The sequence below is a fragment of the Tachyglossus aculeatus genome, chromosome 2 (assembly GCF_015852505.1).
Source record: "Tachyglossus aculeatus isolate mTacAcu1 chromosome 2, mTacAcu1.pri, whole genome shotgun sequence".
In the NCBI taxonomy this organism is placed as follows: Eukaryota; Metazoa; Chordata; class Mammalia; order Monotremata; family Tachyglossidae; genus Tachyglossus; species Tachyglossus aculeatus.
In genome coordinates this window covers 98872463-98896650 of record NC_052067.1, presented here as the reverse complement: position 1 = coordinate 98896650, position 24188 = coordinate 98872463, and the positions used below count along the sequence as shown (strand labels likewise).

At 54.5% G+C, this 24188-nt stretch overlaps 1 protein-coding gene across 1 annotated transcript in view; it reads left to right on the top strand.

Moving 5' to 3' along the window:
* The window catches only part of DCBLD1 (discoidin, CUB and LCCL domain containing 1), a 61268-nt gene extending 37390 nt beyond the window's left edge, over positions 1-23878 (top strand). Inside the window, 15 exon segments of the mRNA XM_038762663.1 lie at positions 3375-3602; positions 3875-3995; positions 5386-5598; positions 11882-12016; positions 12731-12782; positions 13901-13973; positions 14313-14446; positions 14627-14667; positions 15518-15754; positions 17176-17297; positions 17866-18196; positions 18749-18836; positions 20270-20319; positions 20532-20636; positions 23271-23878. Coding sequence (XP_038618591.1) covers positions 3375-3602; positions 3875-3995; positions 5386-5598; positions 11882-12016; positions 12731-12782; positions 13901-13973; positions 14313-14446; positions 14627-14667; positions 15518-15754; positions 17176-17297; positions 17866-18196; positions 18749-18836; positions 20270-20319; positions 20532-20636; positions 23271-23878 — 2538 coding nt within the window.
* Positions 23879-24188: the final 310 nt, after the last annotated feature.

Sequence of the window (24188 nt, the reverse complement as noted above, 5' to 3'; positions counted from 1 at the left end):
AACTGTGTGGGCTGGGTGGCAGTGGAAGATCAGGGAGGGTAGATTGCAGGGAGAGCTGATTGAGTGTCATAAAGCCAATGCTAAGGACTTTTCGTTTGCGGAGATGGATGGTCAACCTTTGGAGGCTTTTGAGGAGTGGGGACACGTGCGCAGAACTTTTTTTTCGAAAAATGACCCTCGCAGCTCAGTGAAGTGTGGACTGAAGTGAGCAGAGACGGGAGGCAGGGCGTTAAGTTAGGAGACTGGTGAGGTGGGATAGGATAAGTGAAGTAGCAGTTCAGATGGAGAGGAGAGGTGAATTCTAGAGATGTTGTGAAGATAGAATTTAGTGACAGATTGAATGAGAGAGATGAGATGAGAGATAAATCAATTAATCGTATTTATTGAGCGCTTACTGTGTGCAGAGCACTGTACTAAGCGCTTGGGAAGTACAAGTTGGCGACACATAGAGACAGTCCCTACCCAACAGTGGGAGATGGAGAAGCAGCGTGGCTCAGTGGAAAGAGCCCGGGCTTTGGAGTCAGAGTTCACGGGCTCAAATCCCGGCTCCGCCAATTGTCAGCTGTGTGACTTTGGGCAAGTCACATAACTTCTCCAAGCCTTAGTTACCTCATCTGTAAAATGGGGATTAAGATTGTGAGCCCTCCGTGGGACAACCCGATCACCTTGTAACCTCCCCAGCGCTTAGAACAGTGCTTTGCACATAGTAAGCGCTTAATGAATGCCATCATCATCATTATTATTATTAGATGAGTTGAGGATAAGGGCAAAATTGTGAGCTTGTGAGTCAGTGGATGGCGTTATCTACAGTAATGGGAAAGCTGGGTAGGCGAGGGTTTGGGAGGGAAGATGAGGAATTCTATTATGAACATGTCAAGTTTGAAGTATCAGCAGGGCATCCAAGTAGGGTGGAGAAGTAGTCCATCCAAGAAGGATGGACTTCAGACGAGCAGTCTGAAGGCGGTAGGAAGTGTGAGACTGCAGAGAAGGAAAGAAATCAGGGTTGGAGAGACAGACTGGGGAATCGTCCTCAAAGAGGTGTAGTGGAAGCCATGGGATTTGAACAGTGGGTTGGAGATACGGGAGTGAGGTACAGCCGTAGAAGCTGGGCTTGGGTGGTACAAAAAGTGCAAGCTAGAGGGTGATAATAACTGTGGGATTTAAATATTTGTTTCCTATGTGCCAAGGCCTGTATTAAGAACCGGGATTGAGACAATGAAAACAGATTGGGAACAGCCCCGTCCCACCTGGGGCACACAGTCTAAGGGGAAAAGAGACGAGATGAGGAAACTGGGGCGCCAGGAAGTGAAGTGACTTCTCAAGGTCACCCGGCAGGCAATGGTGGAGCCAGGATTAAAACCCAATAATAATAATGTTGATGATGGTATTTGTTAAGCACTTACTGTGAGTCAAGCAATGTTCTAAGCGCTGAGTTAGATACAAGCTAATCAGGTTGGACGCTGTCCTTGTCCCACATGGGGCTCACAGCCTTAATCCCCATTTTACAGATGGGGTAACTGAGGCCCAGAGAAGTAAAATGACGTGGCCGAGATCACACAGCAGACAAGTGACAGGGCCGGGATGAGAACCAGGCCCTTCTGACGCTCAGACCTGTGCTCTATCCACTAAGCTATGCTGTTTCCTTCCTTCCCTTCCTGCCCCTTCCCCTTCCTTCCTCTCCCCCTCGTCCCCCGCTCCATCCCCCCATCTTACCTCCTTCCCTTCCCCACAGCACCTGTATATATGTATATATGTTTGTACATATTTTTTACTCTATTTATTTATTTATTTTATTTGTACATATCTATTCTATTTATTTTATTTTGTTAGTATGTTTTGTTGTGTTCTCTGTCTCCCCCTTTTAGACTGTGAGCCCACTGTTGGGTAGGGACTGTCTCTATATGTTGCCAATTTGTACTTCCCAAGCGCTTAGTACAGTGCTCTGCACATAGTAAGCACTCAATAAATACGATTGATGATGATGATGATGATGATGTTTCTCCAAGTCCTCTGACTCCCAGCCCGTGCTCTTCCCCACTGGGGTCATGCTGCTTCCCAGTGGAGGGGGGAGAGACGGAGGGGAGTGGGAGAGGGCCTGATCTTGTAGACTGTGAGCCCATTGTGGGGTAGGGACCGTCTCTCCATGTTGCCGTCTTGTACTTCCCAAGAGCTTAGTACAGTGCTCTGCACACAGTAAGCGCTCAATAAATACGATTGGATGAACGAATGAATGATCTGGCTAGCTCATCTAGCTCCTCTGGGAGAAGGTCCCTCAGCCTGTCGGCCGCTCAGTAAAGCGGACGAGGCACGGCGGGCTTTTTGTGCCACTCAGCAGATGAGTCAGCGTGGCTCAGTGGAAAGAGCCCGGGCTTTGGAGTCAGAGGTCAGGGGTTCAAATCCCAGCTCCGCCACTTGTCAGCTGGGTGACTTTGGGCAAGTCGCTTCAGTTCCCTGTGCCTCAGTTCCCTCATCTGTAAAATGGGGATTAAGACTGTGAGCCCCCCGTGGGACAACCTGATCACCTTGTAACCTCCCCAGTGCTTAGAACATTCATTCATTCAATCGTATTTATTGAGCGCTCACTGTGTGCAGAGCACTGGACTAAGCGCTTGGGAAGTACAAGTTGGCAACATATAGAGACGGTCCCTATTCATTCATTCATTCAATCATATTATGGAGCGCTTACTGTGTGCAGAGCACTGGACTAAGTGCCTGGGAAGTACAAGTTGGCAGCATACAGAGACGGTCCCTACCCAACAGCAGGCTCACAGACTGGGAGACAGACTTCTCTGGGAGACAAGTGGGAGACAGACAACAAAACAAAACATATTGACAAAATAAAATAAATGGAATAAATATGTACAAGTAAAATAGAGTAATAAATATGTACATTTCATTCATTCAATCGTATTTATTGAACGCTTACTGTGTGCAGAGCACTGGACTAAGCGCTTGGGAAGTGCAAGTTGGCAACATATAGAGACGGTCCCTATTCATTCATTCAATCGTATGCTTTGCACATAGTAAGCGCTTAATAAATGCCATTATTATTATTATTATTATTATTATGAGGCATGGCGGGGGTTTTTTATGGCCGCCTAGCAGATGAGGCACAGAGGGCTTCTGTGGCCGCTCAGCGGATTAGGCCCAGTGGGCTTCTATAACTACTAAGTGGCTAAGTGATCAGTTACAACCTGATCACCTTGTAACCTCCCTAGCGCTTAGAACAGTGCTTTGCACATAGTAAGCGCTTAATAAATGCTATCATTATTATTATTAAGGCCTAGTGGGCTACTACGGCTGCTCAACGGATGAGGCACTGAGGAGACCAACCCCACCCCCGAGGCTGCCACCTTCTCACCTTCCTTTGGGAGAAATCCAAGGTCCTCCACCAACGGACCAGTGTCCCGGAGACCCCTCCCTTGCCCTGCCCCCGGCCGGCCGGCCCACCCACCCAGAAGAGGAGGCCGTCGCGGGCTGGGCAGACCCGTGGGCTCAGTGTGGCCTTGGCCAGCCCCGTCTTTTATGAGATCACAGCCTTCGAAAGCGCCCTTGATCTCCGCCGCAGGAAGACGTTTTCTCACGGAAGACAGTTTTCTCACGCAACGGGCCGGAAAAACCTGTCCCGGCTTGAGCACCATTCATTCAGTCGTACTGATTGAGCGCTTACCGTGTGCAGAGCACGGTACTAAGCTCTTGGGAAGGACAAGTTGGCAACACATAGAGACGGTCTCTACCCAACAGTGGGCTCACGGGCACAGAAGAAGGCCCTGGAGACCCCGGCCCAATATGTGACTGCCTTCCTCTCCTCTCTGAGACAGCCGCACCCTCTCCCTCTGCCATTCGTCGGAATTGGGCCTTATGGGGAGGGCAGGGCAAAGCCAAGTCGGTCTCTGAGGGAGCTGCGGCTGGCACAGCGGGCTTCTTCAGGGAGGGAATTGGAGCAGGCCACAGGGGCAAAGTTCTCCTCAAGGGCCGGCAGCCTCTTGCAAGGGGTGACGGCTTTCCGGACCTTGCCTCGGACCCATTAAGCAGCCTGGCCTGCTGGGGAGGCATCAATCAGTCATTTGTATTGAGAGCTTACTGTGTGCAGAGCACTGTAATAATAATAATAATAATGATGGCATTATTAAGCGCTTACTATGTGCAAAGCACTGGTCTAAGCGCTGGGGAGGTTACAAGGTGATCAAGTTGTCCCACCGGGGGCTCACAGTCTTCATCCCCATTTTATAGATAAGGAAACGGAGGCCCGGAGAAGTGAAGCGACTTGCCCAAAGTCACGCAGCTGACAATTAGCAGAGATGGGATTCGAACCCGTGACCTCTGACTCCAAAGCCCGGGCTCTTTCCACTGAACCACGCTGCTTCTCTACTACTTCTCTACTCTGCTGTACTAAGCTCTTAGGAGAGAACAATAGAACACTAAATTGACACATTTCCTGCCCACAGGGAGCTTATGGTCTAGAGGGCCATACTATGGTACCCATACTAAACATACTATTTATTTTATTTTGTTAGTATGTTTGGTTTTGTTCTCTGTCTCCCCCTTTTAGACTGTTAGCCCACTGTTGGGTAGGGACTGTCTCTATATGTTGCCAATTTGTACTTCCCAAGCGCTTAGTACAGTGCTCTGCACACAGTAAGCGCTCAATAAATACGATTGATGATGATGATAGGAGAGGAGGCCTCCATCTGGACAAATCCTCCAGGTTCCCTTTCTGCTTCTGGATATGTTGTACTGTGACTGACCCCCATCGGTACTGGGAGCCGGGGGGTGCAGAGCCCAGTACTGGATGCCTCCACTTATTCACTCATTCAATTTTATTTATTGAGCGCTTACTGTGTGCAGAGCACTATGCTAAGCGCTTGGGAAAGTACAATAGAACATTCATTCATTCAATCGTACTTATTGAGCGCTTACTGTGTGCAGAACCTTGTAGTAAGCGCTTGGGAAGTACAAATCGGCAACATATAGAAACGGTCCCCACCCAACAACGGGTCACAGTCTAGAACAATAAACAGACACATTCCCTGCCCACAGCGAGCTTATGGTCTAGAGGGGACGTTAAGTGGCTTGTCACTTAACGAGCTGGGACCAGAACCCAGTTTCTCTCACTCCCGGGCCTGTGCTCTCTCCACTAGGCCACACTGCTTCTCTGTTGTCCCTCTCGTCCTCTGAGACACAAAAACTTTTATCAGCGCCTTTCCAGAAAAACCACAGTGCCCGGTTGGCTTGGAATAAGGGGCGAGACGTGGGACCTGGTGGTTGGAAACTTGGGACCCGATTTTCCGGGGCCAGAGTGTCGGCTGGAAGCGGGGGAAGGCACTGGCTCCTTCCTCCCCACTTCCCCGATGGAAACCCACTCCTCCCATTCCGCTTCCACAGGCGACGGGTGCGGCCACACGGTGACCCACCGGGAAAGCGGCACGCTGGCCTCCAAGAACTACCCCGGCACGTGCCCCAACCACACCGTGTGTGAGAGGACCATTTCGGTGCCCGCGGGCAAGCGGCTGATTCTGCGCTTCGGAGACCTGGACATCAAAGCCCAGTCCTGTGACTCGGACTACGTCTTGCTGAGCAGCTCCACGGCTCGGTATGGTACGTCCGGAGGCCGGGTTGGGATGAGGTGAGGAGCAGTCGGGGTTCCCGTGCCCCTCTGAGTCCACCTACCCACTGGGTGCCCCCGCGGTGAGTTGCCCCCCTGGCTTCCCCTGATGATGGAATCGAACTCGGTTCTCTCGCTCCTGCCGCCCCGGCCAACCGTTCCGCTTCCCCCGGCCCCCAAGGGCGAGTCTGGACCGCCGGCCGAAATGCTTCACGGCCCAGACCGGGTTTGCCCCACCAAAACATCTCCGTGGCTGAGTCGCGGGGAGTTTCCACGGTTGTTTGGTGGGTAGAAACACCCTATCTCCACCAGATTCATTCAATCGTATTTATTGAGTGCTTACTGTGTGCAGAGCACTGTACTAAGCGCTTGGGAAGTACAAGTCGGCAACATATAGTGACGGTCCCTACCCAACAACGGGCTCACAGTCTAGAAGGGGGAGACAGACAACAAAACAAAACATGTAGACAGGTGTCATTGTCGTCAGAACAAATAGAATTAAAGCTCTATGCACAGCATTAACAAAATAAATAGAAGAGTAAATACGTACAAGTAAAATAAATAGAGTAATCTGTACAAACATATTTACAGGTGCTGTGGGAAGGGGAAGGAGGCAGGGCGGAGGGGATGGAGAGGAAGAAAGGAAAAGGGGGCTCAGTGTGGGAAGACCTCCTGGAGGAGGTGAACTCTCAGTAGGGCTTTGAAGGGAGGAAGAGAGCTAGCTTGGCGAATGGGCAGAGGGAGGGCATGCCATGTAGAGTTGGTTTCCAGATAACGCCGTTTTCCTGCAGGGACCTTTCTAACACTCCTTAATTCAGAGCAGTCAGTCAGTGCTATGTAGTGAGCACCTACTGTATCAAGCGCTTGGGAGAGTATCACACAAGCAAGTCACACATTCCCTGCCCTCTAGGAATTTAGTCTGAAGCAGTCTAATATGATGTATTAGTCAAATTCCAACTCCTTCCCTCTTAATTGTAATTCCCCCTCACAGTCATAATAATAATAATAAGGATAATACTAATGATGGTATTGAGCACTTACTAAGAGTCAAGCACTGTTCTAAGTGCTGGGGTAGATACAAGCTAATCAGGCTGGACAAAGTCTCTATCCCACATGGAGCTCACAGTCCCAATCCCCATTTTTCAGGTGAGGTAACTGAGGCACAGAGAAGTGAAGTACTTGCCCAAGGTCACGAAGCAGCAGACAAGTGGTGGAGGCAGGATTAGAACCCAGGTCCTTGTGACTCCCGGGCCTGTGCCCTATCCACTAGGCCACACTGCTTCTCCCCTGGAGGCCCCCGGGGCAGCAGTCTGACGAACCCCAACCTTCCTTCCTGTCGGGGGTTGAGCGGGGCCCTCTCCCGATCGGATGAGCAGCCCGGCAGCCCTTGCGGTAGCCAAGGCAACCAGCCAGGACTTTGAGCTTGGCTCCCGTACCAACAGCTGGGCCTGGCCGCCCTCCCCCAGCCCCACACCCCGCCACCTGCGGAGGACTCAACTTGTCACCGCAGCTGGCTGCCAAGGGGGTCGGGCACTGGGGACACCTGCAGTAGCCAGCTGCAGAGCTGCTGTTGCCCTGGGCCCCGAGTGGGTGTTGTGGGGAGGGGTGCTCCCATCCAACCCAGGGATGACAGTGGCACCAGTTCGGTTAGAGGAACTGTGGTGCTAGTTGCCCTCCCGGACACCCACGCTGACCATTAGGTTGGACCGTCCAACCCCCCTAACTCTCCCCTCTCCATATCTACCTTCCTCTCAGAAGAGCGTCCCAGGGTGGACTTCCCGCCCGCGGGTCTGCCCAAACCCCCTCTGGGGCCTGCTGGTGTTTCTGGCTGCAGGCCTTCCTGTGGGAATGGATCCCATATCGACCCTCGTCCCCCTCCCCACCGCTGGAGAGAGACGGGTTTCCTCTCGTTTGTTTGGTCTGAACATCCTGCCCCTTGAAACCCTTTCCAGCCCAGCTGGAGCAGTCCTCCCGCCCTCTGTTGCCCATTCTCTCTCCAGCCCTTGTTTACTAGATCCTGCGGCTAATTTTAGCCCAGAGGAAGAGAGCGGGAGACAGCTTCAGCTTCAGGAAGGAGGGATGAGGCCCCCTGAGTGTGTGAGCTCCAGGGCCGTGGCTGTGGGGACTTTTCTGACGCCAATCCCCCTGCTCCCTCTCCCCAAACTACCGGCCTTCTGTTTCCTCCTGGGGTCCCCCTTCCCCGTCGGCCCCACCGCCGGTGTCCATCATTTCCAACCTCCCTGCCCAGACCACGGGGTGACCCTCCCGCTCCCCTCTGCGCCCACCCCAACCTCTCCAAGCCTCTGCCCCAGGTCTGGTCTGCCTCCCTTCCCTCGAGTCTGTATGCCCTGGCGACTGAACCTTCCCTCGCCCGCGTCCCACACATCTGCCCTCGTCCCGAAGATGCGGCCGGGCCCATGTAGCCACTTCCCCTCTCCCTCTGCCCCTTTCCAGTTGGAGCTGCCCCTTGACAATCCCCTTGATGAATTTCTCCCTCTCCACCACTATAGACACCCCCCGAGCCAAGATCAAGCACCCTGAAGGCCCTTCGGTCGAGAGGGCAGAGGCTGGCGCTTCCCCTGCAAGCCTTATAAACAAAATAAGATAAATGATGGTATTTGTTAAGCGCTTACTCTGTGCCGAGCACTGTTCTAAGCGCTGGTATAGATACAGTGTAATCAGGCTATCCCTTGTGAGGCTCCCAGTCTTCATCCTCATTTTACAGATGAGGTCACTGAGGCACAGAGAAGATAAGTGACTTGCCCAAAGTCCCACAGCTGACAAGTGGCAGAGCTGGGATTAGAACCCACGACCTCTGACTCCCAAGCCCTTGTTCTTTCCACTAAGCCACGCTGCTTCTCATGGCCTCTCTACTCCCAAGAGCCTCCCTTGCTGTCTTCTCTCTCTTTTGTATGGCATTTGATAAGCGCTGACTATGTATCAGACACTGTTCTAAGCGCTGGGGTAGTTGGACACAGTCCATGTTCCACAGGAGACTCACAGTCTTAATTCCCATTTTACAGATGAAGTAACTGAGGCCCAGGGAATAATAATAATGATGATGATGGCATTTAGTAAGCGCTTACTATGTGCCAAGCACTGTTCTAAGCGCTGGAAGTGAAGTGACTCGCCCCAGGTCACACAGCAGATAAGTGGCAAAGCCGGAATTAGAACCCAGGTCCTTCTGACTCCCAAGCCCATCGTCTATCCACTAGGCCACGGTGCTTTTCATTTCCTGTTCTCGTTCTCATTCATCATCAGTCATCCTCAATCGTATTTATTGAGCACTTACTGTGTGCAGAGCACTGTACTAAGCGCTTGGGAAGTACAAGTTGGCAACATATAGAGACAGTCCCTACCCAACAGTGGGCTCACAGTCTAAAAGGGGGAGACAGAGAACAAAACCAAACATACTAACAAAATAAAATAAATAGAATAGATATGTACAAGTAAAATAAATAGTCATAAATATGTTCAAACATATATACATATATACAGGTGCTGTGGGGAAGGGAAGGAGGTAAGATGGGGGGGATGGAGAGAGGGACGAGGGGGAGAGGAAGGAAGGGGCTCAGTCTGGGAAGGCCTCCTGGAGGAGGTGAGCTCTCAGCAGGGCCTTGAAGGGAGGAAGAGAGCTAGCTTGGCGGATGGGCAGAGGGAGGGCATTCCAGGCCCGGGGGATGACGTGGGCCGGGGGTCAATGGCGGGACAGGCGAGAGCGAGGTACAGTGAGGAGATTAGTGGTGGAGGAGCGGAGGGTGCGGGCTGGGCTGGAGAAGGAGAGAAGGGAGGTGAGGTAGGAGGGGGCGAGGTGATGGACAGCCTTGAAGCCCAGGGTGAGGAGTTTCTGCCTGATGCGCAGATTGATTGGTAGCCACTGGAGATTTTTGAGGAATCTCATTCTCATTCTCATTCTCACGCTCCAATTCTCATTCTCTCATTCTTACTCATTTCCTGGCCCATGTAGGTCATGGACTATGACCAACCTGATAGGCTTGTTTCTATGCCAGTGCTCAGAACAGTGCTTCTCACACAGTAAGTGCTTAACAAATACCTCCCTGCCCTCCTAGGGGACCAGGCTGGCATCAAGCCAGCACATGTTTCTCCCCAGCTCACTTCCCCCACCCAACATCTTTTCCCAGGGTGGCCACGCCGCTCAGTTGGATCCAGATTTTTCTGCTTCGGAGATTTTCTAGAGGCCAAACTTACCGGAGCCACTGGGCTTCTAGTCTCAGCTCTGCCTCGGTCTGCTGTGGGCAAGCCTTTTAATGATGATGATGATGATGATGGTATTTATTAAGCGCTTACTATGTGCCAAGCACTGCTCTAAGCGCTGGGGTAGCTACAAGGTAATCAAGTTGTCCCACGTGGGGCTTTTACATTTTACAGATAACTGAGGCACAGAGAAGTGAAGTGACTTGCCCAAAGTCTCACAGCTGCCAAGCGGCGGAGCCGGGATTTGAACCCATGACCTCTGACTCCAAAGCCCGGGCTCTTTCCACTGAGCCACGCTGCTTCTCTCTCTGGACCTCAGTTTCCTCATCCGAGAAATGGGGAGAATAATCCCCGCCTTTCTCTACCCCGCAGGGAGGTTGGGAGGATGAACTGAGATTAAGGGATGTGAAGGGGATTAGGGAAAATAAAGTCATACAGATTATCACCGTCATTGCTATTACTGTTCCTTTTATGCTGTAAACTCATTATGGGTAGGGAACGTGTCTACCGAATCTATTATACTGTACTCTATTACTCTTTATTTATTATTACTCTATTTATTTTACTTGTACATATCTATTCTATTTATTTTATTTTGTTAATATGTTTTGTTTTGTTCTCTGTCTCCCCCTTCTAGACTGTGAGCCCACTTTTGGGTAGGGACCCTCTCTATATGTTGCCAACTTGTACTTCCCAAGTGCTTAGTACAGTGCTCTGCACACAGTAAGTGCTCGATAAATACGACTGATTGATTGATTGATTACTCTCCCAAGCACTTAGTACAGTGCTCTGCCCACAGTAAGTGCTCAATAAATACTACTGATGGATCGATTGACCAGTTTTGCAGTCACAGGTGTAGTTTTGTTCCTGGAGAGGCAGCTGTTCCTGGTTCCCCCAGTGCAAGTCCCCAAGTTTAGCAGGGATTCCCAGCTTTCCCTATTGCTCCTGCTGAACCTGCCTGTTTCACCCATTAGATTGGAAGCTCTCATATCCTGCACTTTTATGGTGCAATAAATACGATTGATGATGATGATGATGATGATGGTGCTCTGTGTACAGCAGGTGCCCAGTACAGTGTTCTACTCCCAGCAGGCCTCCGGGACAGCACTCCGCACCCTGTAGATGCCTGGTCCGGTGCTCTCTGCTAACAGCAGGCCCGTTCAGTTCCCTTCCCACACCAGGCCCTCAGTACATCCTGATGACAACAAGAATGGTGACCCTGAAACAAGTAGCCCTCCCCACTTGCAGAGGGCCTGTCCTAAGTAACCTTGCCTTCCTGCTCTCTGCTCTCCCATCCTCCTGTCTCTCCCCACTTCAGTCTATACTTCACGCTGCTGCCTGGATCATCTTTGTGCAGAAACGCTCTGGGCATGTTATTCCCCTCCTCAAAAATCTCCAGTGGCTGCCTGTCAACCTACGCATCAAGCAAAAACTCTTCACTCTCGGCTTCAAGGCTGTCCATCACCTCGCCCCCTCCTACCTCACCTCCCTTCTCTCCTTCTACAGCCCAGCCCACACCCTCCACTCCTCTGCCGCTAACCTTCTCAACGTACCTCATTCTTGCCCTGGCCCACGACTTCCCCCTGGCCTGGCATGCCCTCCCTCCGCACATCCGCCAAGCTAGCTCTCTTCCTCCCTTCAAAGCCCTACTGAGAGCTCACCTCCTCCAGGAGGCCTTCCCAGACTGAGCCCCCTTTTCCTCTCCTCCTCCCCATCCCCCTGCCCTACCTCCTTCCCCTCCCCACAGCACCTGTATATATGTTTGTACAGATTTATTACTCTATTTTACTTGTACGTATTTACTATTCTCTTATTTTGTTAATGATGTGCATCTAGCTTTATTTCTATTTATTCTGATGACTTGACACCCGTCCACATGTTTTGTTTTGTCGTCTGTCTCCCCCTTCTAGACTGTGAGCCGGTTGTTGGGTAGGGACCGTCTCTATATGTCGCCGACTTGTACTTCCCAAGCGCTTAGTACAGCGCTCTGCACCCAGTAAGCGCTCAATCAATACGACTGAGTGAATGAATGAACCCAGTCTCTTGTGTTCCTGCTTCCAGGGCTGTACTGCAGCGGCCTCCCTGAGTCCAGAGAGATCGCCCTGGACACGAACGAGGTGACCGTCCGCTTCGAGAGTGGATCCCTCATTTCCGGGAGAGGATTTCTGCTGTCCTACGCCAGCAGCGACCACCCAGGTATGGGCTCCGGGAAACTCACAACTTCCCGCCAGGTAGCCTGGCCTTTGTGGCACTGGGAACCCGGAGGAAGAGGAGGAAAAGGAGGAGGAAGGGAACGCCAAAAGCACAGGACTTGATCTTTGGTTTAACACTAGGGAACATCCCCTGCTCCTATCGGTACTGGGAACATGGAGATGATGGAAAACCACGGGGCTTGGTCTTCCATCTAGCACTAGGGTGGCAGGCCCGTCGCCCTCTCCTTCGGGCACTGGGAATATGGAGATGATGGAGGAGGAGGAATACCAAAACACAGGACTAAATCTTTGGTTATTTATTCATTCATTCACTCGAGTTTATTGAGCGCTTACGGTGTGCAGAGCACTGTACTAAGCCCTTGGAAAGTACACTCTTATGGGTGCTGGGAATATGGAGATGATGGAAGAGGAGGAGGAATAATACCAAAACCACAGGACTTGGTCTTTGGTTTAGCACGGGGGTGGTGGGTTCACCTTCCACTCCTAGGGGCACTGGGAATATGGAGGTGGAAGAGGAGGAGGAGGAAATAAAGGAGGAGAAGGAGGAACTCTAAACCCACAGGACCTGGTCTTCTGTTTAGCACCGGATTGGCAGGCGCACCTCAGTGGGGAGGTGGGGCACCTTTCAAACCTTGTCCCCTTTGGGAAAGGGTTAGCTGCCACCTTACCGCTCACACGGCATTCTTGTCTACAACAGATTTAATCACCTGCTTGGAGAAGGGGAGCCATTTCTCACAAACAAACTTCAGGTATGCCCGGGTTTCCGACACACCCTGCCCCCAGGTCTGGAAGAGTCAGGACCAAATGCTTGGGGTCGCCGTGACCGTCTCCCTCCTCTCAGCGGACTTTGGGAGTCCCCACTCTGATGAACCTCAGGCCCATCTGGGTCCTCAAGAAGGAGAGAATCCACAGAGGCAGTGCTGCCCTGAGAAAAGAAATAGGAACATTTTAACCCAGAAGCAGCATGAATTATTATTAACAATAATAATCATCATCATCATCATGATATTTGTTAAGCACTTAGTATGTGCCAGGCATTGTACCTTAGTGGAAACAGGAAAATCGGATTGGACGCAGTCCCTGTCCCACGTGGGGCTCACAGTCTCAATCTCCATTTTACAGGTGAGGTAACTGAGGCCCAGAAGAGTGAAGCGACTTGCCCGAGGTCACAGAACAGACAAGTGGTGGAGTCGGGATTAGAACCCATGACCTCCTGGCTCCTAGGCCCATGCTCTAACCACTACACCGTGCTGCTTCTCCTGTATTGGAGCAGTCCCTGTTGGGCAAGAGGAAGGGGCCGGCCACCCCGTATCCCCTGCAAGTTCTTCCCTGGATTTATGGAGAAGCAGCATGGCTCAGTGGAAAGAGCACAGGCTTTGGAGTCAGAGGTCATGGGTTCATATCCCGGCTCTGCCACTTGTCAGCTGTGTGACTGGGCTAGTCACTTAACTTCTCTGTGCCTCAGTTCCCTCATCTGGAAAAATGGGGATTGAGTATGAGCCCCCTGTGGGACAACCTGATCCCCTTGTAACCTCCCCAGCGCTTAGAACAGTGCGTTGCACTTAGTAAGCGCTTAATAAATGCTATCATTATTATTATTATGAGGCAGCTGCAGGAGTAGAGTCGGGGGGAGTCCAGGGGTTCTGGGTGGGGATCCGGGGGAACTGCGAGAGGAGAGGGAAATCCAGGGGAACTGGAGGATTGAGGGGAGTCCAGGCAATCCAGGGGTTCTGGAGGGAGGTCCAGGGGAACCTCAAGGGGTCGGGGATATGGAGATATGGAGGTTCCTGCTGTTTGTAAGCAGGGCAGGGGTCCCCATCCTCGGGTGTGTCAGTTCAGCCAGCCCCCTCCCCTCTCTTCCCTGCAGCAAGTTCTGCCCTGCTGGTTGCCGGGACATTGCAGGGGAAGTTTCCGGAAACGTGGAGTCTGGATACAGAGACGTGAGTACTTGGAACGGGGCGGTGGGGAGAGATTGGGAGATGGGGGATGGATGGGGCACGCTGTGAGGGCAGAGCGCTGTGCTGGGCGCCCACCGTGAGTGCTGAGCATTGAACTGCGTACTATTTGCCATGAGGAAATGTCCAGCCACTGGGATTGTCTGGACCAGACGGTCGGGAAGCATTCAGCCTTGGGGGTGGGTGGGGGAAGAAGCAGGGGACAGAGCAGAGAGGCAGCTGATCCCCATCGTTGTCAGACAGTAGCAGTAGTGTGTCTGTGGGTTGGCGTGTGTTTGCGCCCGCAGGTGATGGTGCACGTTCACCCGTGTGTTTGTGTTTCAGACCTCTGTCCTGTGCAAAGCGGCCATCCATGCCGGGGTGCTTGCCGACGAGCTGGGCGGCCAGATCAACGTGCGGCAGCTCAAAGGGATCAGTCACTACGAGGGCCTGCGGGCCAACGGCGTCTCCTCCCGAGAGTACGTGGGTCCGGCAGCCGGGGTCGGCGGGGGGAGCGGCTGGCCGGCCGCTGACCGGCCGCGACCGGCCGCGGGCCCCGATGGGCGGCAGGTCCCCAGGGGAGGCTCCGCCCCAGATCTCCAGGTGCCCGCGGGAGCCGACCACGAATCCCGCCGACCCACTTGCCTGTTTCCTTCCAGGGGCTCCCTGTCGGACAGGAGGTTTCTGTTCATCTCAGATGGTGAGTGGCCCATTGTCGGGCCAGCCCAGGGTGCTGTCCCTACCCTGAGCATTTGTGCAAAACCTGGCCTAGTGGCCAGAGCACGGGCTTGGGGGTCATGGGTTCTAACCCCAGCTCTACTGCTTGTCTGCCATGTGACCTTAGGCAAGTCACTTAACTTCTCTGTGCCTGTTACCTCGTCTGTAAAATGGGGATTGAGACTGTGAGCCCCACGTGGGACAACCTGATTACCTTGTATCTACCCCAGCGCTTAGAACAGTGCTTGGCACATAGTAAGCGCTTAACAAATGCCATTATTATTATTATTCGTAATAATAATAAAACCAGATTTGTTTCCACTCATCCCCCACTCGGTCCCCAGCACTGCTTCCCCCAGCTGAGTTCAAGCCGTCCCTCGGGGCAACGGTCCGTGGGACGGGCAGCTGCGGGGGCCCGGCCAGGGCTCAGCGTGGCAACGGGCGGATCCCTCGGCAATAGGCCCGGTTCCTTGTCTCGCCCCGTCTCTGTCATTAGCCACGACCTCAGCCGTGCCGACGACGGGAACAAGCCCCGCCGTTTGGCGGAGATGAGGCTCGTGGAGGGGTGGGCAGTCCAGACCCTGACTGAGGTCCTGCTAGAACAATGGTGTCCCACATTCTCCCTCAGTTGAGAGGCCGGGACGAGGAGGGGGTGGATAGGCCATGCCCGCCTCCGACCCCACCCCTGCTGCTGTGATGCGTGTCGGAGATGGGCCCCGGACCCTCAGTCCCCCGCAGTATCCGGTTTGGATCACACAAGTCGGGGAAGCACATCCGAGGGGACCGTCCCTCCCTCCGGCCGGCCCACGGCCTGCCGGTCTCTCTTCCCACAGGCTGCAGCGACCTGCTGCAGGTGGACGCCAGCCGGCAGACGGCCACGTCGGCCCCCAGGCCGCAGGCCGGCCCGAGCGGGAGAGTGGTGCGGTGGTTCCCCGGCCAGGAGGGTCGGCTGCAGCTTCCGGAGCCGGCGAGGGCTACAGGCAACGGGAGCGATGGCCGCCGCGGCCCCGGCTCCCCCGGGCCCCGCAAGTCGCTCAAAATAGACTTGGGAGAGAAGAAGCGGATAACAGGTAGGCGCCCTCGGGGGTGGGGGAAGAAGCGGGGATGGGATGAGGGAGCTGGGGGGGCGGGGGGGGTCTCTGACCCTGGAATCTCCAAAGAGCTCAGCTGCAGTGGGAAAGTTGGCACCATCCGGGTGAGCGGGGAAGGACCGACAGCATCGTCCCCATTTTCCAGGGCACTGAGGATGCGTGTTTCAATGACTTATAATTTTTAGTTGTGGTGTCTAAGTATTCATCATCGCAGGAACAATAAGCCCTTAATTAGGCAGGATGCTTTTTCGGTCCATTCATTCAGTCGTATTTATTGAGCACTTACTTTGTGCAGAGCACTGTACTAAGCACTTGGGAAGTCCAAGTTGGCAACATATAGAGACGGTCCCTATCCAACAACGGGCTCACAGTCTAGAAGGGGGAGACAGCCAACAAAACAAAACATGTGGTCAGGTGTCAAGTTATCAGAATAAATTGAAGTAAAGCTGTGCTTTCACATCAAATTGGGAAGTTGTGTGGCCTAGTGGACAGAGCACAGACCTGGGAGACATTGGATCTGGGTTCCAATTTTTTTTTAATGGCATTTGTTAAGCACTTACTACGGGCCAGGCACTGTTTTAAGCGCTAGGGTGGGTACTAGCTAATCAGGTTGGACACCGGCCCTGTCCCATATGGGGCTCACAGTGGTAATCCCCATTTTCCAGATGAGGTAACTGAGGCACAGAGAAGTGAAGGGACTTGCCCAAGGTCACACAGCACGCAGGTGTCAGAGCTGGGATTAGCACCCAGGTCCTTCTGACTCCCGGGCCCGTGCTCTATCCACTAGGCCATGTCCGACTCTGCCGCTTGCCTGCTCTGTGACCTCGGTGGACAAGTCACTTGGCTTCTCTGTGCCTCAGTTCCCTCTTGTGCAAAACAGGGATTCAGCCCCTGTTCTCCCTCCTCCTCCTTGGCCCCATGTGAGACCTGAATGTCTCACAGTATAACAACCCCAGTCCAGTATAGTACACTAAAGTAAGCGCTTAACAAATACCGCAGTTATTAAAAGCTGTCCTCTCAACAGCCCCCCCGGGAGCAGTGATTCTTTTCCCCCATTTTTCAGATGAGGAAACTAGGGCTAAGGAACTTACTGAAGGGTGCCCAGCGGGCCAGTGGAAGAGCTGAGACTAGAACCCGGACCTCCTTCCGTAAGCCAAACGGCCTCCCCGCAGGGAGCTGAATCGAAGAGTAAAAGGTTGAAAGTGGATTCCTGTTCTCCCAGCTCGGCCCCCCCTGTCTGGGAGAATCTTGACTCCCGCGGAAAGTTGTCATCGTTTCCGGAACTTGAAATGCTCTGCCTTTTGCCCCTCAGGGCTCCAGCAGGGCTGGCCGGGATTGGGATGGGGCATCCCCGTCTGTCTCAGGACACACTAACGGCCGGATCGCGTTTCTTCCTCCAGGAATCTGGACCACGGGGTCAGCTCAGCCAAACTCCATCTCCTACGTCGAGACCTTCGTGTTGAACTTCAAAAACAACTCGAAGTGGCAGAGCTACAAGGAGGTTATGAGCAACAAAGAGAAAGTGAGTGAGCTAGCTCTTGGCGAGCGGACTGCCGGACAAGGCCGGGGAAAGGGCTCTGGACGTTTTCAGTCTCCCCTGCCTGTCCCCTGCCTCCGTGGCTCATCTTCCGGGGGCGAGATGGGCGATGGGGAGCTGGGCAAGTGCCTGCCTCTGGCTGCACGGCCACCGCATCCCAAGCCTAGCTCGAGACAGGTCCTTCCCCGCGGCCCCCACTGAAGGTTTTCCATCTGCAAAGTGCTGGGGCCGTGAGGCAGTTCGGAGGATCCCGGGTCCTTGGATGGGGCTACCCGAGATGGTGGCCTGTTCAATCAATCAATCGTATTTATTGAGCGCTTACTGTGTGCAGAGCACTGTACTAAGCGCTTGGGAAGTACAAGTTGGCAACATATAGAGACGGCCCCTACCCAACAGTGGGCTCACAGTCTAGTTCACACCCCCGGTGGCTCCGTTCACACCCTTTGAAGGCTCCTGCTGCCTCCAGCCCCCTGGGAGGGAGGGAGGAAGGGAGGAAGGATGGAGAGCAGTCCTCTCGGGGCGGGGAACACGGACCGGCCGTCCTCTCCCGCAGATCTTCCCCGGCAACGTGAACTTCCGAGACCCGGTGCGCAATAACCTCATCCCGCCCATCGAGGCCCGCTACGTGCGGCTGATCCCCCAGACGTGGCACAAGGGCATAGCCCTCGAGGTGAGCCTGCTGGGCTGTGCCGCCACACCTGGGGGCCCCCTCCGGGGTCCGGGCCGGGCTCTGCACCCCCCGAGCCCCCGAGCCCCCGCTTTCTCTCCAGCAGGAAGCGGCGACTCCTTTGGGCGTCACGGGCCGGGCGGAAGCGCCGGGGTCTCGGACGGGAAGGAGGACAGGCCGGTCACCGAGCTCGTCCCGGCGGTGGAGACGGATTTAGGTACCTCTGGGGGGGTGGGGAGGGTCGCCGGTCTACTCCAACGTACCGTCCCTGCCCGGTAATCACGGTTCCTGCCCCTACCCAGCTGACTCTATCCACCCCAAGCCAGCAGACCCCATGGAGGGGGCAGCACGGGGAAGAAGCCATCTTTTTCTGGGTTCTGTTATCCCGCAGTGGCCTCCCGGCCTCCCCGTCCAAGTAGGATCCCCACCCCGGCCCCTTGACTGAGACTTGGGGGGCCCCGTGGAAGCTGAAGGCAGGCGGGGTGGGGTCCGGGGAGAGCGAAGTGTGGGCCGGTCTGGTCTTCCACCCAGCGGGTGGAGGAGGAGGAGAAGAGGAGGGGGGATGAGCCCCCAATCCCGAGGTCTTCATCTGCCTGACCCTGCCCCAATGTCCTCGCCTGCAGCCCACACGCCGGGCGCTCCCCTTCCCAGGGTGGGCACGGGCATCCCCTCCGGCCACACGCACCCCGCCCGGCCGGGGCGCCCATCCCGTCGCGCTTGGCATCGGGGCCCGAGTCCCGGCCTCCAGTGTTGGGTGTGTGCGTTTCAGGGTTCGAGTTTCAGACGCTAGCCATCCCGCTGGGGCTGTGCGTGAGCCTGCTGGTGGCCGGAGCCGTGGTCTATACCACCCTGCGCAGGTCTGTCGCCCGCCTCCGTTTTCTGCCAGGGCGGCGGAAGGGATGCGGGGCTGGACAGGGGTCCTGCCCTGCCTGAGTCCGTGTGTCGCCGATGGGGACAGCGGGGGCGGGGAGGCGGAAGATCCTGGCTTCTAATCCTGGCTCCACTGGGTGACTTTGGGCAAGTCACTTCACTTCTCCGGGCCTCGATTACCTCACTTCACTTCTGGGCCTCAATTACCTCATTCATTCAATCGTATTTATTGAGCGCTTACTGTGTGCAGAGCACGGCACTAAGCGCTTGGGAAGTACAAGTTGGCAACATACAGAGACGGTCCCTGCCCAACTGTGGGCTCACAGTCTAGAAGGGGGAGACAGAGAACAAAACAAAACATATTAACAAAATAAAATAGAATAAATAGGTACAAATAAAATGAATAGAATAATAAATACAAACATACATATATATAGGTGCTGAGGGGAGGGGGAGGAGGGGGAGAGGAAGGAGGGGGCTCAGTCTGAGGCTCATCTGTAAAATGGGGATTAAGACTGCCAGTCCTATGTGGGACATGGACTGTGTCCAACCTGATTAGCTTGTATCTATCTACCCCAGCTCTTAGTAAATTGCCTAGCACCCAGTAAGTGCTTAACAAATACCATAAAGAAAAGAGGGGAGGGGGGCTGTAGAGCATAGAACACCCCCCCCCCCCCAGCCTGTAATGATGTCACTAGGGCCCCACTGCCACAAAGAAGATCAGACCCAAGCCCGGGCCAATTTGGGAGCTCAAGAGCCGTGCCCCTACCCACGTGGCTGCATCAATCAGTCAATCAGTGGTATTTACTGAGCGCTTACTGTGTGCAGAGCACTGTACTAGGTGTTTGGGAGAGTCAGTGCTTAGAACAGTGCTTTGCACATAGTAAGCGCTCAATAAATGCCATCATCATCATTGCGACATGATAGAATTGGTAGGCACATTCCTTGCCCACAACGAGCTTACAGTTTAGACGATGTGCTCAGAGTCTCCAGATACGTGTGCCCAGCTCCATCCTCGGGAATGCCCTGAGTTTAAAAGGGCGGCTCCCACCCTAGGTATGGGCCTGCCTGGGCACTGCCGGGCCAGCAAGTTGGGCAGTGGACTCATTACAGGTGCGATGGGGCCTGAGGCATCTGAGCCCCAAATTGCCACTTCCTGGGTAAGGCCCCATCTCTGCTGAGTGCTGGCACCCCAAACCCTCCAATTTGGGGCCGGAGAACCCCCCTGGCTCTGTGGTATTGTCATCAAGGACCTAGTCTGGCTTTGACCCCTGGACCAGGGGCCGCGGCGGTCCCCGGGGCAGGGCGAGGAGATCCCCGGGGACTCCAAATCGGGGGGGCCCCGGCACCCGAGACAGCTCTGCGGGAGGGAAAGGACGGAGGCGGCCCTCTGAGGGGATGGTCTTCTTCTTTATCACAGGAGGAAGCTGAAAGGGAGCGGGTACAGAGCAGCGGCGGCCCCGCAATCAGGCAGGTGGAGAACTGCGGGTCTGCGTCTTGCCGCTGTGGGAAACGGATGAGTGGGGGAGGTTTTCTGCCCAGGGGTGTCCGCTTCCCGTGGCTATCCCTCCCTCCAGGCCTTGGTGTGGGCCGGCGGGGGGGATGCCCGGTCTGTCCTTTCCCCGGGAAAGCCAGTTTGTGGGGATAGCGGTTTACAACGGGCCGGCGTCCTCTGGTTCTAGGCTGCTGGAGGCAGATGAAGCACCAGTCGACGGAGTTCACCATCAGCTACGTGCCGGAAAAGGAGGCCCCTCCGAAGCTGGATCTGGTCACCAGCGCCATGATCGGTAGCCAACCACCAGCCCGGCCCCCCGGGGTCAGCAGGGTGGGCGGCGGGATGACGGGCCCGAGGGGCGGGCCTGCCCCTGTCTCCCCTCCTTCGTAGTCGCCTGAAGCAGTGTAGCCCAGTGGAAAGATCACGAACCTGGGAGGCAGACGTTGTGGGTTCTAATCCCGGCTCTGCCGCCTGTCTGCTGTGTGACCTTGGGCAAGTCGCTTTACTTCTCTGGGCCTCAGTGCCCTCATCTGGAAAATGGGGATCAAGACTGAGCGCCCCATGAGGGACATGGACTGTGTCCAACCTGATTACCTTGAATCTACCCCAGTGCTTATGCTTACGAATACCACGATTATTATTATTGCCTCAAACTCTTCTATAATAACAGTAGTAATTGCGGTATTATCGACTGGGCTGTGCACCTCCTAAGGCCAGCTAGCATGTGCAGAGCGCTGCACTGTGATCCTGTCTTGCCCAGACCCCCATACCCGGCGGTTGGGACCCTTCAGTAGACCTTCTCCAGGAGTTTACCATCTAGTCACCACTTGCTGGCTGTATGACCTAGGGCAAGTCACTTAACATCTCTGTGCCTGTTTCCTCATCTGTAAAATGGGGATTCAAATACCTTTTCTCCCTCCTAAACTGTGAGCCCCGCGTGGGACAGACTGTATCTGACCTGACACCTATCCCAGTGCTTAATAGAGTGTTTGCCCCATAGTAAGCATTTATGGAAAGAGCACAGGCTTGGGATTCAGAGGACGTGGGTTCTAACCCCGTCAAGCAAAAAACTCCTCACCCTGGGCTTCAAGGCTGTCCATCCCCTGGCCCCCTCCTACCTCACCTCCCTTCTCTCCTTCTCCAGCCCAGCCCGCACCCTCCGCTCCTCTGTCGCTAATCTCCTCACCGTACTCATTCTCGCCTGTCCCGCCATCGACCCCCGGCCCACGTCCTCCCCCTGGCCTGGAATGCCCTCCCTCCGCACATCCGCCAAGCTAGCTCTCTTTCTCCCTTCAAAACCCTACTGAGAGCTCACCTCCTCCAGGAGGCCTTCCCAGACTGAGCCCCCTTTTTCCTCCCCCCCCGCCCTACCTCCTTCCCCTCCCCACAGCACCTGTATATGTTTGTACAGATTTATTACTCTATTTTACTTGTACATATTTACTATTCTATTCATTTTGTTAATGATGTGCCTCTAGCTTTACTTCTATTATTCTGATGACTTGACACCTGTCCACATGTTTTGTTTTGTTGTCTGTCTCCCCCTTCTAGGCTGTGAGCCCGTTGTTGGGTAGGGACCGTCTCTATATGTTGCCAACTTGTACTTCCCAAGCACTTAGTACAGTGCTCTGCACACAGTAAGCGCTCAATCAGTATGATTGAATGAATGAATGTCTGCTGGGTGACCTTGGGCAAGTCGCTTTACTTCTCTAGGCCTCAGCTGCCTTATTTGTAAAATGGGGATTATTATTATCATCATCATCAATCGTATTTATTGAGTGCTTACTGTGTGCAGAGCACTGTATTATTATTAATGATAATAATAATAATGGTGGTATTTGTTAAGCACTTACTATGTGCCAAGCACTGTTTTTAAGCGCTGGGGTAGATACTAGGTAAGACTGAGCCCCATGTAGGACAGGGACTGCATCCAACCTGATGATCTTGTATCCACCCCAGCGCTTAGAACGGTGCTTGGCACACAAGAAGCTCTTAACAAATATCACAACTATTATTACTTAACGAGTACCACCCTGATTGTGTTACTGTTCTTAATAGAGGAGACAGGCCCGGTTGAGATTAGATGCATACAGTGGGAACAAAGAGGGAAAACACAGATCCCATAGGCCTAAAGTGGATCGATGGGTGAGATGAACGGAGCGTGGGTGATAATAATAATGATGATGATGGCTTTTGATAAGCACTTACTATGTGCCAGGCACCGTTAGAGAAGCAGCGTGGCTCAACGGAAAGAACACGGGGTCTGGAGTCAGAGGTCATGGGTTCTAATCCCTGCTCCGCCAATTGTCAGCTGTGTGACTTTGGGCAATTCACTCAACTTCTCTGTGCCTAAGTTCCCTCATCTGTAAAATGGGGATGAAGACTGTGAGCCCCCCCCCCAGGGGAGAACCTGATCCCCTCGGAACCTCCCCGGTGCTTAGAACAGCGCTTTGCACAGAGTAAGCGCTTAATAAATGCCATTATAATAATAATAATAATAATGATGTTGGCATTTGTTAAGCGCTTACTATGTGCAAAGCACGGTTCTAAGCGCTGGGAGGGATACAAAGTGATCAGGTTGTCCCATGGGGGGCTCACAGTCTTAATCCCCATTTTACAGATGAGGGAACTAAGGCACAGAGAAGTTAAGTGAATTGCCCAAAGTCACACAGCTGACAATTGGCGGAGCCAGGATTCGAACCCATGACCTCTGACTCGAAAGCCCGTGCTCCTTCCACTGAGCCACGCTGCTTCTCTATTATGATTATTATTCTAAGTCCTGGGACAGATACAGGATAACTGATGCAGTCGGGAACCGGGAGAGGCAGAAGAGGGGGGGATCAGCCACCATCTTTGCTTCCCAAAGTCCGGCTGGGGCTGATGGGGAAGGGGGGCCCATCTGCAGCTGGCGCATCTCTCCACCTAGGTTTAGAGTACCACCAGCCCCTCCTGACGGGGACGGTCACCAAGAAAGGCTCCACCTTCAAGCCCATGGACACGGAGGCGGAGGACGGGAGCGGCGAGCCGGGAGGCCGCGCCGCCCGCCCGCCCTGGGCCGGCCGCCACGAGTACGCCCTGCCCCTGCCCGGCCGGGGACCCGAATACGCGACGCCCATCGTGGAGCGGCACCGGAGCAGGGGGCCCACCTTCCCGCCGGAGGACGGCTACCGCGTCCCTCCCCCGGCCACCGCCGCCCACACCCGTTCGGCCGGCGGCCTCTCCGGCGCGGGCAGGACGGACGCCTGGCACGGTGACTACGCCCAGCCCGGGGCAGGGGACTACGACAGGCCCAAGGGAGGCAGCGGCCTCCCCGCCCCGGTCTGGGGCACTCCGGACCCTTCCGCACCCCAGGTGGACCCCTCAAGGGATGACGGGTACTCCGCCCCGAGGGACTGTCTGAAAGCAGCCCATCTTGCCGCCGGGACCGCGGACCCGTGAGGGCACCCGGGTGGGCGCTGCCGGCTGGCACGAGGGCCGCGGCACCGGCCGGGAGAGCGGGGCGGGGAGAGGGCGGTGCCCGGCGCTCACCTCTGAACGGATTGATGAGTCTGAGGATTCTCCACCGAGGCCTGGACGCGTCCTCAGTCAGTTTACAAAGCCCCCGATGCCCGCTGTGCCTGCCGGGTGACAGGGTGGGGTTGGGGGCGTTTCCAGGGGGCCAACACTTCTTCGGGCTGCAGCTCGTCCTGTGTGCAATCTCCTCAGGGTTTTATTTAACAAGTAAAATAATGTAAGTTCCGATCAGATTTTATTCTGCCCCGAGACCGCGCGCTGTAACCCAGTCTACTGGGACTCCGGGCTTGGATGTTTGCCCGACGGCTCGGCTCGATCAATCGATGGTATT